Here is a 15,966-nt window from a genome sequence, read left to right as displayed (position 1 = left end):
CAGAGGGCCGGGGAGGCACCCATTGAAACATCCGAACAGGGATTAACCACTGAATTAAAGATTTTAAACAGGACTCGAGGATTATGGCTGTTATTCGCAATAATGTTTGATAAAAAAGAAGTTTTTGCCATTTTGGCAGCCTTCTGGAATTTAGACCGGCTCATATGCAGGATGTCAAGGGACACCTGAAGTTGATCTTTTTTCCATCTTCTCTCAGCTCGACGACATTCACGTCTAAGAGCGAGGATGGATTCATTTAGCCAAGGTTGGCGTGAGGTTTTACGGCGTCGAATCTTTACTGGAGCCACAGTATCCAAAATAGAAGTACATATAGAGATGAAAGAGTTGACTACGCCATCAACCGAGAGAGGTGCATTACTGATGTCTTCATAACAAAAAGAATTGGCAAAGGCCGCAGAAAAAAGAGCAACAGCCTCAGAATTAATCGGACGTGATAGGCTCGGTGGACCCTCAGAGTTCAGTTCCATATTGCATGACTGAACATCAAAAATAACTGGGAAATGATCCGAAATCCCAGCATCATTGATGTCTGTGATGCAAATGTCCAGTCCATACGACAATACCAAGTCCAGCATATGGCCTTTAATGTGGGTTGATTTCCTCACCCACTGAGTAATATTAAAAGAGTCAATAAGGGCAAGAAAGTCCTTAGCCAATAGGTCCTCCTCGCAGCATATATGAATATTAAAATCACCACAAATAAGTACACGATCATAACTTAAGAAAATAATTCCTAGAAGATCAGCAAATTCACGGATAAAGTCCTTGTTGCGCTTCGGAGGTCGATACACCACCGCACAGAGGGTCCGGGAGGAACCGGACAACTCCAGTAGTTGTACTTCGAAGCTGGAGTGCAAGGCGGGAGGCAGTTGCCGCACTCGGAATTTACTTCTAAAAACCGAGGCTAGCCCTCCACCCCTGCCCGCAGTCCTAGGAGAATTAAAGAAAGCACAGTCCAGTGGAAGAAGTTCCGAAAAGGAAGAGGACTCACCAGGGCGAATCCAGGTCTCTGTTAGAAACAGGACATCCAGCCTTGATGCAAGAAAAAAGTCGTTTACAACGAAGGACTTGTTCACCAGTGACCTAGTGTTTAGCAGTGCCATACGGAGCGTAGCCTCGTTGACGCTTCTGGGAGCACGTCATTGTCTCATAATTACCATTTAACAATATAAACCTACAGTCCCACACACCAACACAAATCCCCATCGTAAAGAGAACACACATATGATCTTTCTCTTAGTATTTAGGCATGAACACAAAGCAAAGCAGAAAACCAGCACAATGACACAAAGAAATTGATCGCCACTGTGATTCTGCTGTAGAAACATGAACAGGTAGGGTTGGACAATTACTCAGCTTTAACATCACTCCTGGTCTTAGCTAGCTTAGTGTTAGCATACTTGCAAACTGCCAAAGTTGTGTTAACAGCATAATGCAGTTATTTCTGTTCTGAATGCTGTTTGCAGTGTACTATCGTGCAAAAAATACAAGTAATGTACATGTCCTCGCTGCAGACTGTGCCACTGTTTTCCGCCTCTGGCACTCAAACAGAAATCAGCTGATTGTAGTTCACCCGATAAACAGGATGGACAGGCAAGCAGAGGACCAAGTCCAAGGAATTGCAAGGAATACAGGTTCTCGAGTCCCATCCCTGATTATAAATACTAAGCCCATTTTATTTATGTACAGTTATTTATAAATCAGAACCTGTTATTCATTATCTACGCCAACGCAATGTTTGTGTGATCAGAGTAAAGACATGCAAAAAGCCATGCTGCCCATATCTGACTTTTTACTGCACTACAAACTTCTTAAAGTTTGTTTAAAAGAACAAAGTAAAGAAAATAAATATATACGAAATACAATAAGTGAGCCGAGTTGGCAAAGGTTTGCAATCTTGGTGTCCTTGAAGTTTAATTGTGAGTTTGAATAAAAGTTCTTTATTTGTTTATCTATTCAGTTTCAGTTGTGTTTAAGCTGTTTGGTTAGACATAAGATCTTCACTCTTAAGGTGAAACTTAAGATTGTTTGGACTTATAATCTGGGGGAAACTATTCTATTTTGTCCCCTTAGAGTTATTGTCCCTGAGGCCCCTCTGTATATATTCTGCACCTTCTGTAAGCATAAATATGCACAAGTGTCCTTTAACAGTGACTTTGAGCCACTTTCAAGGTTTCTTTATGCCACATGTTCTTTGTAAAGAGAGATGACAGCCATCGGGACTGTGTCACTTCAAAATATTTGCACCATCATAATTACTCCAGTACTACATTTCCTTCTTATGACTGAAATGAATAAATGAGCATCCATTTAATTATGTGAGTGATTACCCTGCCAAATAAAAACAGAATAAAAGTGTTTTTCTAGTCTGAACCCATTCTTACCTTACTAATTAGAAGGTTGGCGGTTCAATTCCTGTCTGCTCCAGTTTGCATGCCAAATATCCTTGGACAAGAGTCTAAGCCCAAGTAAGAATGTGTGTGAATGTTAGGTAGAAAGAGCGTAGAAAAAAGTGCTTATGTGACTGGGTGAATGAGGCAAGTTATTTAAAGTGCTTTGAATGCACAGATAGAGCAGAAAAGTGCTAAATAAGAACCAGTCCATTTACCATTTAATTTTGCTGGTGCTTTAAATGCGTTTAAAGGCAGGTTTAATGTCCCCGGTGAGCCAGTGTCTAAATAATAAAGGTATCTTTGCTCCGAAGTCTGATATTTTTTCTCTTTACATCACAAAGTGAAATAAAACATTCTTATTGATTTCCACAGTGAATTACAGCACTCTGCCACGTGCAGGAATGTGTTTCACAAGTAACTGATCATAGTTACCAAACAAAAACTGCAAACAAAGGTATGGGTGCCAGCAGTTCAGCAGTGAAGAGTCAACAATTTCATATGATATCAGTACATGAAATAATCGCTGAGACATGATAGTCATAATCAGTTTGGATTGGGTGTAACAGGCAAATGACTTGAAAAAGGAAATTCAAAATCAAACTGATAACCTTTTTGAAGCTTGGTATGAATATTATCTGAGCCAAACTGATTGAAATTTGGAACAAAAATCCCCTTCCACACCTTCCTTGTTAGGAGAGAAGCAGGCTTTCTTTTTTCACTGACATGTTTCAGAGCCGAGAGCAGGAAAAAATACTCCGGGTATTTGGAAAAGTCTGACGACTGAACTTTCGGCTCATAGAGATTACATGAACATGAGATGATTAAAAATATTAATAAAAGTATCCACCACTGCAACCATATGTGTAAGTTCAACAGTGTGCTTTAAAGACACCATGATCATTGTTTGTAGGATTTTAAATGACCTCAGCACATAGTTGTGGACAGCTGCAATGACATGCACTTGATTTGACACCTGCCAGTCTGCCACAAAATGCTGAGCCGCATCCTGAGTGCCTCTCACAATCTATTCTCAGACAATCCCCCCACCTCCCACCACCATCATATATTCTCCTCTGCTGTATCACGCCATGACAAGCTGTGTGTCAAGCACTTAAAGCACGGGTCTCAAGTAGGGGCTGTGGAGGGCCTGTGTATTACATTTGTGGACAATAAATTGATATGATCCACAGCATCACGCCTCTTCTGAGCTTACCCTAAAGCCCGTGTTACATTAAGTTGCAGAGCAGCAGAGGCCATTCTCACAAGGTCAACATCAGAGGTGAGGGTAACAATGATGTAGGAGGAAGGAGGAAGCTGGGAAACCTGCTTGGTCAGTTCAGTTTAAATTTGTATTGTTACGTTTGTAAGAGCCCTGGATTGTTATTCATTTTGTAGATTTGTCATTTAATTAAAACCTCCTGTGTCCGCATGTCCAACCAGCTCAGCCCCTCACAGTTATATAGACAACAAGAAAAGGCAAACTTGGAGGAAGAGAAGTTATGATATATCCAGCAGAGCTGTACAAAGCTTGGCTTGGCTGCTGAACTCATGGCTGTTTTCTAACTCAACTTAAAGTTCAGATATTGGTGTAATTGCAGCTTTGGCCTGCTGAAAAGCACATGAGAGAATATCATCTCAATAAATGGGGTAATAACTCCAGAAATATTACTCATTTTAGTATATACTGTTATATTAAAGTGGAAATGACACAGCTGGCTGCCCAGATGTGTGAGTGCTTTTCATAAATAAATGTAAACCCTAGCAATTGAAAGCATAATGTGGGACAGGGCAAGCAGAACAGGGCGAGATTGTGAATTTGGGTCTGAACATACCACGGAGAAAGTGAACATGTCCTTTTCACCTAATAAAATACTTTCTGTTAATAAATGTAACAATTTACCCCTCTGAAATTGGGCTACAGTGACAGAACTGTGTGTCTCTTTGGGGGAACAGCAAGACAGATTTAATGTGACCAAACAGGTAACAGTCCATAACAAATCAACTAAATGTGATATTATCCATAAAGCACCATTCTGCTAGCACTTTTCCTCTGATTTACACATAAAACAGAATCTCTGAGACAACCTTCTGACCCCATTTGCACTTCATCGTCCTGGACATCTCCTCAGAGCACAGTCGCCAAATTGACCTAGAAACCCACCTAAATACCAACCGCCCAATCCCACTGCGATGATTAAATGAGGGTGGTATTCACAGCAGAAACCCAAGTGTCTTGATTCAACTCAATTAGGCCTGCATATGGGGAAGATGTTGTCAGTGTAAATGTCACTGTACAGTTTTCACAGGTAATTACCTCGCTCCACTGTGACAAGGGGCCTATTTGGTGGAAAGTGTTAGAACACACTGGGAAGGGAAGACTAAGTTTCCCCATCTAATTCTAGAACTTTCCATTGCATGCAAAGTCAAGAGATGCAAAAGAGGGATATTTTTATCACACTGCTTTAGCACCAAATTGTTGCCCTCCCACTCGCATGCAGTCGATATTTGTCTGGCTACCAGGATTTGCTTTTAATCGTCAGCTAATTGCTGACAATCGTTGAACTGGTGGTTTATTAATTATTTTTGTGTGTGTACTGTTTGTCTGTGTCTGCTGACATGACACATAAAGCTGCAACAACCAGAAGAGACTCAACGTTATGTTATTGCTGATGCAAACTGATCTATTTGTTCACTCAGCTTTTTTTTATCTGCTTACTGTCGCTTCAACATAAAACTCAGTTTAAATCAAAGTGAAAGGCGACATGCTGTTCCTCGCACAAACGAAAAAAACAACAACTGCATTATCTGTCAGACACGTCACGCGCGTGTTTAGAGATAAGAGTTGAGAGGTTAGTTTAGCATGTGGAGGAAAGGTTGCGCTTGTTTGACTCAGAAGTGGGTCAAGGTTCAGCAGTGCAGGGTGTGCTATCGCCACACAAATGCTACGACTCCTCTCTGCCTGCAGCGGAATATATGGACGCCAGGAGAGAAGATGCCTGACACTCATGTTTTAGCATTTCACTGCTCCTCGTTATTCCTGGCTGAAAATGCAATTCATGGAGTTTTACAGAGCTGGCAGATTGGAGGCGGGTGAGGCCCAGACATCTGTACATTGTGACTTCACACGCAGAGTTTCAACCTTCCGCTCAAACCCAGTGCTGCACGGTGACCTCGTTATAATCTAAAACAGCCCCAAAGTCGGCTGGAAATCTCCCCATTAACGCCGGAGTGATTATTCACCTGATTCATTTAGGGCGGCTCATTGCTTTTGTGCCTGATTTAGAAAGACTGCACAACATTTCCCACTGCGAGAGATGCTTTCTAAATAAAGACAGTGAAATGCTATAACTGGTGGTGATATATTAAAGAGCCGGGGGCTTCTACCTTTCCACTGCTACGGTATTGACTTCATTTACATGCATGCAGACTTGGACGCACCGTTGATTAGTGGAATTGGTTCAGCACCCCGGACAGCGCCGAGCATCGATACCTGCACTGAGGACGTCAGAGCAGATGTGGGCGGGGGTGGTGGTGGGGAACAGCAGCTCCATAAACTTTATTGAGCGGGACTTTTCGTCGAGTCGCGCTCTGAGCAAGAGCGGGTTGGCGTTTCTCTTCGAGGAGCGCCATTATCGCCCGATTGGTCGATGCTGCTGGATGCCCAACGCCGCTCCTTCCACCCACACACCCTCCCGGTCACCGAACGTCAGCTACCGGAGAGCGGGCCACGCGGTGATTTAAACACGGAGAGAGAGAGAAGGTGTTTACGTGAGAGACAGGAGCGTCTCCGGAAAGAGTGCGAGTGCACACTGTAGACATCCACACGGTGGAGCAAAGCCTACAAACTTTATTCCTTTTCTTTCTTTCATTTCTTTTTTAAGATATATTCCTGTTTACGAACACTCCCCTCCCCCTGAACAAAGACAAAGTTTTGACATCCCCACCAAAAAAAGAGCAAAAACAACAACTATTTATCACCCCACTTGTCCGCTTGGCTCTACTTGACGTTTCTTTTTAAAGCAACAAGTGTTGTCGGCTACGGTTCTTTTTCCACACAGGAGGAAAAAAAGAAATACCGATGATATATTAGCTACCGTGGTCACTCGGTGTGGCACCGCAGTGACACCAGGACTGCCATGATCGTGTCCAACGTGAGCCTGAGCGGCTGCGCGGATTTCAACAGCGCTCTGTGTGCCGGAGCCGGGGAAGGGCACCTGGGGGGCGGATCATACCGGACCGCTCTCACCCCGACTGGGAACCTGGTAGTGGCTGTGTGCCTGGGCTTTATCGGCACTTTCGGACTTATTAACAACCTGCTGGTGCTTGTTCTTTTCTGCCGCTACAAGATGCTGCGGTCGCCCATCAACCTGCTCCTGATGAACATTTCCATCAGCGACCTGCTGGTGTGCGTACTGGGGACTCCGTTCAGCTTCGCGGCCAGCACGCAAGGAAGGTGGCTCATAGGGGAACGGGGCTGCGTGTGGTACGGCTTCGCCAACTCGCTCTGTGGTGAGTACAAATGCGGGATCAGTTAGGTGGTGCTATAGGTTTCTGTACTGTATACAGGCTCTATATTCTTTATTTCACACGAGGTCGTGAGTGTTGCTGCGCGGAATGCGTGGATCCTCTCCAGAGCACTGCGCTTTGTAGACTGGATCGTGGTATGCTTTATTCGTACAGACGAAATGATGATTTTGAAAAAGAAAACGTAAAAATGTCCAACTGTCTCTCGTGCACTGAGTCATGTGTGAAGCCATATCAAACTTTCACAGAAAAGCTTAAAAATCTTCGGACTCCTAATGAATTAAATCTGGAGATAATGAGCAATGCTCGTGTGCCACTCTGGAGACAATAAGAGCCTTATTATTACAGCTGTTTGTTCGTTCTGCATGACTCGTCGCTGCTGGAACAAGGCATTTTGTTTATTGCAAGCTTTCTCTCGTTCGTTTCGTACATTTTGGGTGGGATCATCCTGCAGTCTCCTACGCCATTAAGGTCTTTCATTAAGGTATCGCTTAAAGTGGAGGTTATCTTATTACGTTTTATTGTTTTAAAAAACAAACAAACAAACAAATAAAAAACTCATTCTGCACGAGTCAACTGGTTCATGAGTCCAATCCGTGATTCGAGTTGCACATCTCCTCTCATAATCCCGATGAAGCTTTCACATAAAGATGCGCAGGTTTGGTCCAGGTGCGGTACTGGTCATTATATCTGTGGATGTGGTCTGGATGGAGCTCCGTGACAGACCGTACCGTACCGGTCCCTTCTGCAGCTGTGTGGATCATTATGACATTCTCCTTGTCATAAGACAGCTCCACGGTTTCACGAAAGTAATTTAGTCATTTAGAAATCGTTTGTTCGAATTCCATTATGAACTCTGCAGCATGTCACAGTACTGTCAGCTGGTGATTTTTTGTGTGCAACCTGCTATTAAATGGCCGCTAAATGCTTATTACCGTTTAGTTGAGAGGCTGTACCTGAGGCGAATCAAACCTCCTCACTGTGCACTGTTCATTTAGCTGCTCCTGCAGGTCTGTAGCGGGCTGTGGCGACGCTGTCTGCCTCCATGGCAGGTACATCTGCAGCATTTGTTGCAGAATAAAACATTTCCAAGGGGGAAAGCTGTGTAATGAGAAAACGGGATGCTGCTATACCTTTGCTCAGCAGTGCTGACATAAATAAATTGGGTATAATGATGCACACAATAGAGAATAATGCTGGTATGCACTTGCTTGATACTGGGCCAGACTGGATTGCGGAATTAAAGTAGAGCGATCAGACCAGGTGTGCTCTATACCAGCAGCAAACAAGGAGTTTCAATTAGCATTAAACACAGACTTACATTAATTGTCCTCTAAGAGTTGTATTAATTAAAACCGTCAGTGCACACATCCGAGTCACTTGGATGAAGTTCTATTTAATGCAAGCCTTATTTCTGTATAAAAGATGAAAATGTTCTTCTGTCAGCAGGAGTCCTTGGCCCAGTGCCTGATTTAAAGTGTTTAATGAACAGAGTCACAGACACTGAAAGGCAGGATGTCCCATCTTGAATCTTTATCACTGCTGTATATTATACCAGTTCCCTCTTGCTTTTAAATCAGTTCATATTTTAGTTGCTTGACAGGTAACAAGTTGAAAAAGAAGAATTCCTAAAGTTCACTTTTCAGTTGAATCAAAACACACAAGTCACCTTTGGGAAGACTTAAAAAAACATTAGATGAAAACCTGAAAAACTTTGAGCTTTTCAGTTACAGAGACCACAAATTCTTTGTGCAGCTGCGAACGGACCGAGTGTTCATGCTGGATGTCTGCGGTCAGCGGTGGCAGCCTTTCACTGATGAAGTTTGCAAGGGCTGATAAATCTTTTCTAAAACTTCTCTCACTCACTTCAACACATCTAATCTTCTGATGTTTAAAGGCCTGCTTTAAGCTGAGAAATGACCACTGGAGCCAAACATTAGGTCCTCTGATACCTGCTGCAACTAAAGATTTCGGGCGTTTGATCTTATCTCGAATAGGATTACAGCTTGTTAGCCACCTATGTGAGAGTCCAGTTGCTGTGAAGCAAAAATCCCTCAGAGACAAAAGTCTGATTTCTACTTGAGAAACATTTGTGTTACATAATTTCCCATCCTTACTTTATGGTCATTCTGTGGCTCTGAGGTCGTCACGCTTCTTTGTGGTCACTTTGTGCATTATGTGAGCACCGAAACCTTCCTATCCAGGCGACAAAGGAAGAAGCTAAACACGGAGCAAACAAGTCCAGCAGGGGTTTTAATCCCCTGCTTTTATCAGCTCTTTCACACCTTGATCTCTGGCTAACATTTACACACAGTGCACACTAACTAAATTGCATTTTACTTTCCACAAGAGCCTTGTGAATCTGTCAACCTTTTAAATTCAAAACAGGCTCTCGACTGGTACACTCGCTTCCTCTGGGATAAGTTGGCAATTTCCAAAACTTCATTTCTGTCTTATCATGGTGCAAAAAAGGCAAACTTCCAATCATTTTACAGTATCTGAGCGAGCTTTGATCGCATCCACCGTCTCGCTAACTCGAGTGTTAGACCAAGATTAAGCACCATGTGAAAATATGTAACACTGACCTCCACAAAGAGCCAATTTATTAAACATCTGACAAAAAAACCTGGGCTTCTACAAACTTAAATATTGTAGGGAGACAGTGTGTGTGTGTGAGGGAGAGAGAGAGAGAGAGAGAGAAATATCTCACAGACATCATTAGAGCCTCCACTGGTTATGGATGAGTAATTCCTCAATGGCCTCATAAAACCAGAATGAAAGAGTGAGGGAGGGCCAGAGAAAGGAAAAGTGAAATTGATTGTTTGGGTGAATTATGCCGGGTGCCGCTTTGACAAAGCGACAGTCTCTGTATTCGTCGAATCTCCGCGAAGCTTTTCTGAGTGATCGATGTTCCTTCAAATTAGAGGGCATCACTGTCAGTGACAGAAGACATTGTTAGCGTGGCGTTAGCACGTCGTATTCCTGCTCTCTCTTCACATCGATTTCTTCTTTCTGCTCACAGTCTTAGATGTTTGAATGACTGAACAATTGAAGATGTATTGCATTGACTTTTGTGCCAAGAGCACCCATTGAACACAATTTGTGGAGACGCAGGCATGTGCATGTGTGTGTGTCTTTATCTGGACCTCCTCACCCACTGCCATCAGCCTCCTGGCATCCATTTAGCTGCTTCACCTCTTCTACCCGCCTCTTTGCATTTTCTTCTCTGTCTCGCTGAACTTTTAGTGTCTTCCATTATACTGAAGATGAACAGGACAGGATCTTTTTTTTTTCTGTCTCTGACAGCTCCTCTATGTCTTCCTGCATGCCTCCTTCTTCAAGCAGGCTCTGCACACAGTCGCTGGATTAACCTTGCACTGCTGGGGGCCACTCACCACATATTGGAGTCAGATTGCTTTCCGCATACACTCACTCGCTGACCTGCGCACAGCAGCATCACCGAAATAGGCGGGCAAACTGATGAGCGTGCACGTGGGGGGAAAGGAAAATGCATGAATATGTGCATCATGTTGGTGCGCACAACTTTTGGCCTGAGTGATGTTAATTTGTCAGGACGCTACGCAGAATTCTCAGTAGGGAGAAAGAAAGCAGAACAATGCTGCCCTGCTGTAAAGGTCATAGCAAGCAAGCCGACTAATGAGGCACGGTAATAAATACTGAATTAAAGGTCTTGCATAGCAGAGACCCAAAAATATGTTTAGGACGTGATGTGTGTCTGGTGTTCAGCATTCATTAGTGTGAATGATCATGTCCGTATGCTCTGACTTCTTATCCAAAGCGGGGAAAATCGAATAAGAGGTCCACACGTTTGATGTCTCTTAGTAGACTCGGTGCGTATCGCGCTGGTTTCGCGGGATCTTCTGAATAAACAAAGCTTTACTCAATCCTGTGTTTTTCATTCAAACTGTCTTTTCCTGGATATACGGTATCAAAGGAGTGATGCAGAAGCAGATGCTTTCTAACAGAAAAGCAAGACAGAAGTAGCGAGTGAATGTCACACAGGCAGGAGAACAAAGACTATTCCTTTATACATATAAAAAATATATATATATAAATATATATAATAATAATAATTATATATATATATTATATATATATATATATATCTATAATAATATATATATATATATATATTATATACTATATATTCTCAGATGTATATACAAAATCATATATATGTTTCATTTTGGATATTACATCAGCTGATACATTTGATCTAGCCAGCATAAAAGATTGATGCAGTGATTGTTTTGATTTTCAAGATGCTATCAAAGTTATATCCAAAGATGTGCGGGTGTCTTTCATGATGATATTACATGGCCTCTAATAATGGATTTATTCATACAAAGAACCTTGCAAAGCAGAGACAGTGTTGTACTCATCGGGTAGGTGAAAGTTGTAGGGGATCTGCTGCTATAATCTAGTTTTCCCATTAAAAGCAATGAATTAAATCAACTACAACAGTTTCCATGAGCCTGAGACCAGAAGACTTCAGCAACATGATGCCAGTATTCAATTTTGGGTTAATTTTGAGCCGTGGAAGAGATTTGCTAATTAGTTTTTAGTAAATGTGAATTTTGATTTATTGTGACACTTCTTAAAAACTGCTTAAGGGATATTGGAGAAATTTATATTCAGCTGTTGTCTGGAAGATATACAATATGCACATGCTCACCAACCTGACCCGAGACTCATGACCACAGCCAATAAAGTATGTTGTTTAAGATGAAATGCTCTTCTCTTCAGCAGTATATTATTTTCCTCATGCTATTAGGGATGCATCAGTACTGTATCTGGATCAGGTTACAGTTATACTTCAGTCAATGAGCTCGTCAATAGCTTCAATGCTAAACATGTTAAATGTAATGGACACTATTGCTCCCATTAAGGTGAAGGTTATCTCTGGAAGGAAAAAGTCTCCATGGAGAAACTCCACACTGGTGAAAAATGAAAAAAGAGAGTGTAGGAAAGCTGAGCGCAGATGGAGAAAAACAAACCTCCAGGTTCATTATGACATTTATAAAGAGAAACTTCACAATTATAATTTACAACTGAGGAATGCAAGGAGGTCCTACTTCTCTGACATCATCACTAAAAACAGCCATAATGCTCGGGTCTTATTTTCTACAGTTGACAGGCTAACAAACCCTCCTGTGTCAGTGGCAGCTGAACTTCATTCAACCATGGCCTGCAATGACTTTGCCAAATTCTTCACAGACAAAATCCAAAAAGATTAGACAAGCAATTGGTACATCAACAGCAGATTCAGGATATGTACTGTGTCCACCAAAAAACTGTTTAAACACTAAACTGGTTCAAAACATACTTAGAAAACAGGAAATACTTTGTATCAATAGGTAACTTCACATCTGAGCAGACAAGTATCACATGTGGAGTTCCCCAAGGTTCCATCTTGGGACCCCTTCTGTTTAACATTTACATGCTCCCACTGGCACAGATTATAAAGAACAACAAAATAAACTACACAGCTATGCAGATGACACACAAATATATATCACAATGTCACCAGGAGACCGAGGCCCTGTACAGGCTCTTGGTAAATGCATTGAGGAAATTAATGACTGGCTGTGCCACAATTTTCTCCAGCTAAACAAAAACAAAACTGAGGTAATAGTCTTTGGCGCCAAAGAAAAACGATTACAGGTCACCAGAGAACTTCAATCTATACATCTAAAAACCACAAACCAGGCGAGAAATTTGGGTGTAGTGATGGATGCAGACCTAAACTTAGAAAAACACATTAAGACAATAACAAAGTCAGCTTACTATCACCTCAAGAATATTTCAAGGATAAAAGATCTGATGTCTCAACAGGACCTGGAAAAACTAGTCCATGCATTCATCTTTAGTAGGCTTGATTACTGTAACAGCATCTTTACAGGTCTACCTAAAAAATCAGTCAGACAACTGCAGCTCATTCAGAACTCTGCTGCTCGAGTCCTCACTAAGACCAAAAAAGTGGACCACATCAGTCCAGCTCTGAGGTCTTTACACTGGCTGCCTGTCCGTCAGAGGATAGACTTTAAAGTTCTGATGCTGGTCTATAAAGCTCTGAATGGTTTAGGACCAAAATACATCAGTGACCTCCTGACCCAGTATGAACCTTCCAGATCCCTCAGGTCATCTGGATCCGGTTTTTTATCAGTTCCCAGAGTCAGCTGCATTCAGCTTTTATGCTCCATATATCTGGAACAAACTCCCAGAAAGCCTCAGATCAGCTGAAACACTCAGTTTATTTAAATCCAGGTTGAAGACTCACCTGTTCTCAGCTGCATTTGAATAAAACACCAAATCCACACTCTTTTACTTTTAAGCTTAAATTTTAAAATGTACTCTTTTTTTTCATTTTAAATCATGGTTTTTATTTGTTTCTGTTTTTTAATGTCTCTGTAAAGCACTTTGAATCACCTTGCTGTTGATTGTGCTATATAAAGAAACTTGCCTTGCCTTATGCTGCTACATCAGGCTGCCAGCTCAGCTTTTAGTGCTGCCGCAGTCTCAGGTACATTCAAAACTAAAGACATTTCTTAAAGGTGACCCATTCTGCTGATTTACATTTTCATATTATTACTGTCAGACTCTATTGTATTTTCAACTTCACCGTTTAAAATTATTAATCTCATACTGGGTCTTTGTGAAGCACGTCAGCTCATCTAGTTTATTTTTTCGTTTCTCTCCCTTTAAGCCAACTTTTTTCTAATTGGCTATCCTTCACTAATAGAAGGTTTGAACAGCAGATGGGTGGGGCTGCTGTTCCTGAGATGACTGTATTCATCACACCCCCTATCTTTGGCATCATACAGAGAAAAGAACAGAATAAAACCATTTAAAGCAGAGTGCTTAAAGACATCTGAAGCCTGCACATATGCTGCACCAAACTCTAGCGATGGTTATCCAACCATTAACCATCCAAAACTGTAATGCTGTTTCGTTGTGGCTGTTCTTCTGTCATCTGTTCCCTTTATGTGGGGTTACCACAGTGGATCATCTGCCTCCATCTCATCCTCTCCCTAGCATTTGTCTGTCACACCAACCTTCTGCACGTCCTCCTTCACTACATCTAGGAATCTTCTCTGAGGTCTTTCTCTTTTCCTGCTGCTTGGTAGCTCTATTTTCAACATCCTTTTGCCAATTTATCCACTCCCCCTCCTCTGCACATGTCCAAACCAGCTTAACGTTGCCTTTCTCCACACTGATCAAACTGAGCTCTCCCTGTGATGCACTCATTTCCAATCATGTCCATCATGGTCACTCATAATGAAAATATTAATATGATCGACTCTGCCACCCCCCGTCTTTTGTCAGTGCCACCATTTTCAAATCTCATATCACAGCAGGTCTCACTGCCATCTTGTAAACTTTCCTGACACTCTCGCCCACTCACTCCACCCTGCCTGCGCACTCTTATTCACCCCTCTTGTGCAATGTCTGTTGTCTTAGGTGGTTGATTCCATGTGTTTTGCTGCCTTTGCTTGTTGCAGCTTCACTGTTACACCTGCTTCTCTCTCATTCTACGTTCCTCTTTTCTCCAGTGCATATCTCACACCTGAGAATACGCTTTTTTTTTTTAGCTGCGTGGCCATCAGCTGGCAGAATTAAAAAGAAGTTGCAATTTTACTCAGTGAGAGTTTGTTTATTTGAAATAAACTCCTCTGCCGAAAATATCGAAGCCTTTACAATCACTATAATCACTATAATCGCAAAAATTACATCTATTATATTGTTTCTCCTAAGCTGATGACTTGGGGGTCCGTGATCCACAGCAGCAGAGAAAACACTATAACAGAATTTGATGTGCAAACAACAATAAAATGAACCACATGAGTTCAAAAAACTTCAGATTCTGCTTAACTGAAGTATCTTCTTTGCACATTTCATGGTCACTAAAACACGAAGTTTCATCATTTTTTCATTGCCTTAAATAATGAGAGATGTTTATTTTCTTATCAGCAGTGAGACAATTATTTTTCTCACTGTCTTTAAAAATGTTTTGCACGTGATTATTACAAAAACACTCATCAGATATCACTATGATGTGTAATGCTTAAGATTTGGGAACTTTGCAGAGAATTCAGAAAATGCTTCCTTCTCATGTCACTGAATCATTCCTCACAGGAAAGGTCAAACATCTGAGGATGCCTGAGGAAAGACCGATTTGAACACATAATGGAGTAGAAAAGGAGTTTTTTGAAATCGTTGCTACTGGATTACAGCAGATTTTACAGATCATACCCAGCTATAAACACGACCGCTTTAGATCTCAGCTGAAAAATGACAGTAGCCCGTCCACCTGCTGTGGGAGGACGGTGTTTCCAGGCTTTCATATCAAAACTCACAGAAAAAAAGGGGGAGAGAGAGTAACAGATTTGGCTTAAATTAAAAAAAACAACTGGAATTTTTTTTTTAGGTTTGGTTCTTATGAGCCAGCCCAGATCAAACAGAAACATAAGTGGACTGTTGTAAAACTGTGTTGACTTTAGAATATTGCTGTAACAGAGCTCATAAAAGCCCTGAGCTAACAGTCTGTGCAGGACAAACCACATTGAGTTTAATATCTGGGGGTAAACAGACAAGCACAACACACTGTACCACAGAGACCGTGTAGTCAAGTCAATGTATTTGGACAAACAAGACAAAAATACTCAAGTTTTCAACTACAGAACTAAACTTTGTTTCTATTCTGCTGACTTAGCTTTCTCTACCTAACCTCATGCACAGTTTATTTTTTAAAATACAGCTAAAATAACAATAATAATTAAAAGTGGTCATTAAGGATGGCCCAGTGAACAGGATAACAAGACTAAAATTATGTTGTGTATTGAACAGTTACATACATATATATGAAAATGGTTTCTGAGATTTCTGTCTTGTGCTGCACTGAGACGCTGTGGGTAGTGCCGCTGTTTATAATGTGCAGTGTGGGTTTGCTGCAGGCTCCAGACTATAAATATAAGATGATTTCTTTTGCTATAGTTTTCTACGCTAT

At 41.6% G+C, this 15,966-nt stretch overlaps 2 protein-coding genes across 2 annotated transcripts in view; one reads left to right on the top strand and one right to left on the bottom strand.

Annotated features, from left to right (window-relative positions):
• On the bottom strand, positions 1-1,156 carry LOC106632421 (the record flags this gene model as incomplete). Its single annotated transcript, XM_014329799.2, is given in 1 exon segment — positions 1-1,156. A coding segment is annotated over 1 exon segment (1,124 nt), but the record flags the coding sequence as incomplete, so codon positions are not given.
• A 4,813-nt stretch (positions 1,157-5,969) lies between these two features.
• LOC102291624 (vertebrate ancient opsin) overlaps positions 5,970-15,966 on the top strand; it is a 68,897-nt gene continuing 58,900 nt past the window's right edge. Inside the window, exon 1 of the mRNA XM_005948926.3 lies at positions 5,970-6,923. Coding sequence (XP_005948988.1) covers positions 6,551-6,923 — 373 coding nt within the window. The 5' untranslated portion in view covers positions 5,970-6,550. The remainder of the gene's footprint in view (positions 6,924-15,966) is intronic.

This window comes from Haplochromis burtoni, unplaced genomic scaffold, assembly GCF_018398535.1.
Source record: "Haplochromis burtoni strain Fernald_Lab_line unplaced genomic scaffold, NCSU_Asbu1 Contig_546, whole genome shotgun sequence".
Taxonomy (NCBI): Eukaryota; Metazoa; Chordata; class Actinopteri; order Cichliformes; family Cichlidae; genus Haplochromis; species Haplochromis burtoni.
This window is presented reverse-complemented; position numbering and strand designations above follow the sequence as displayed.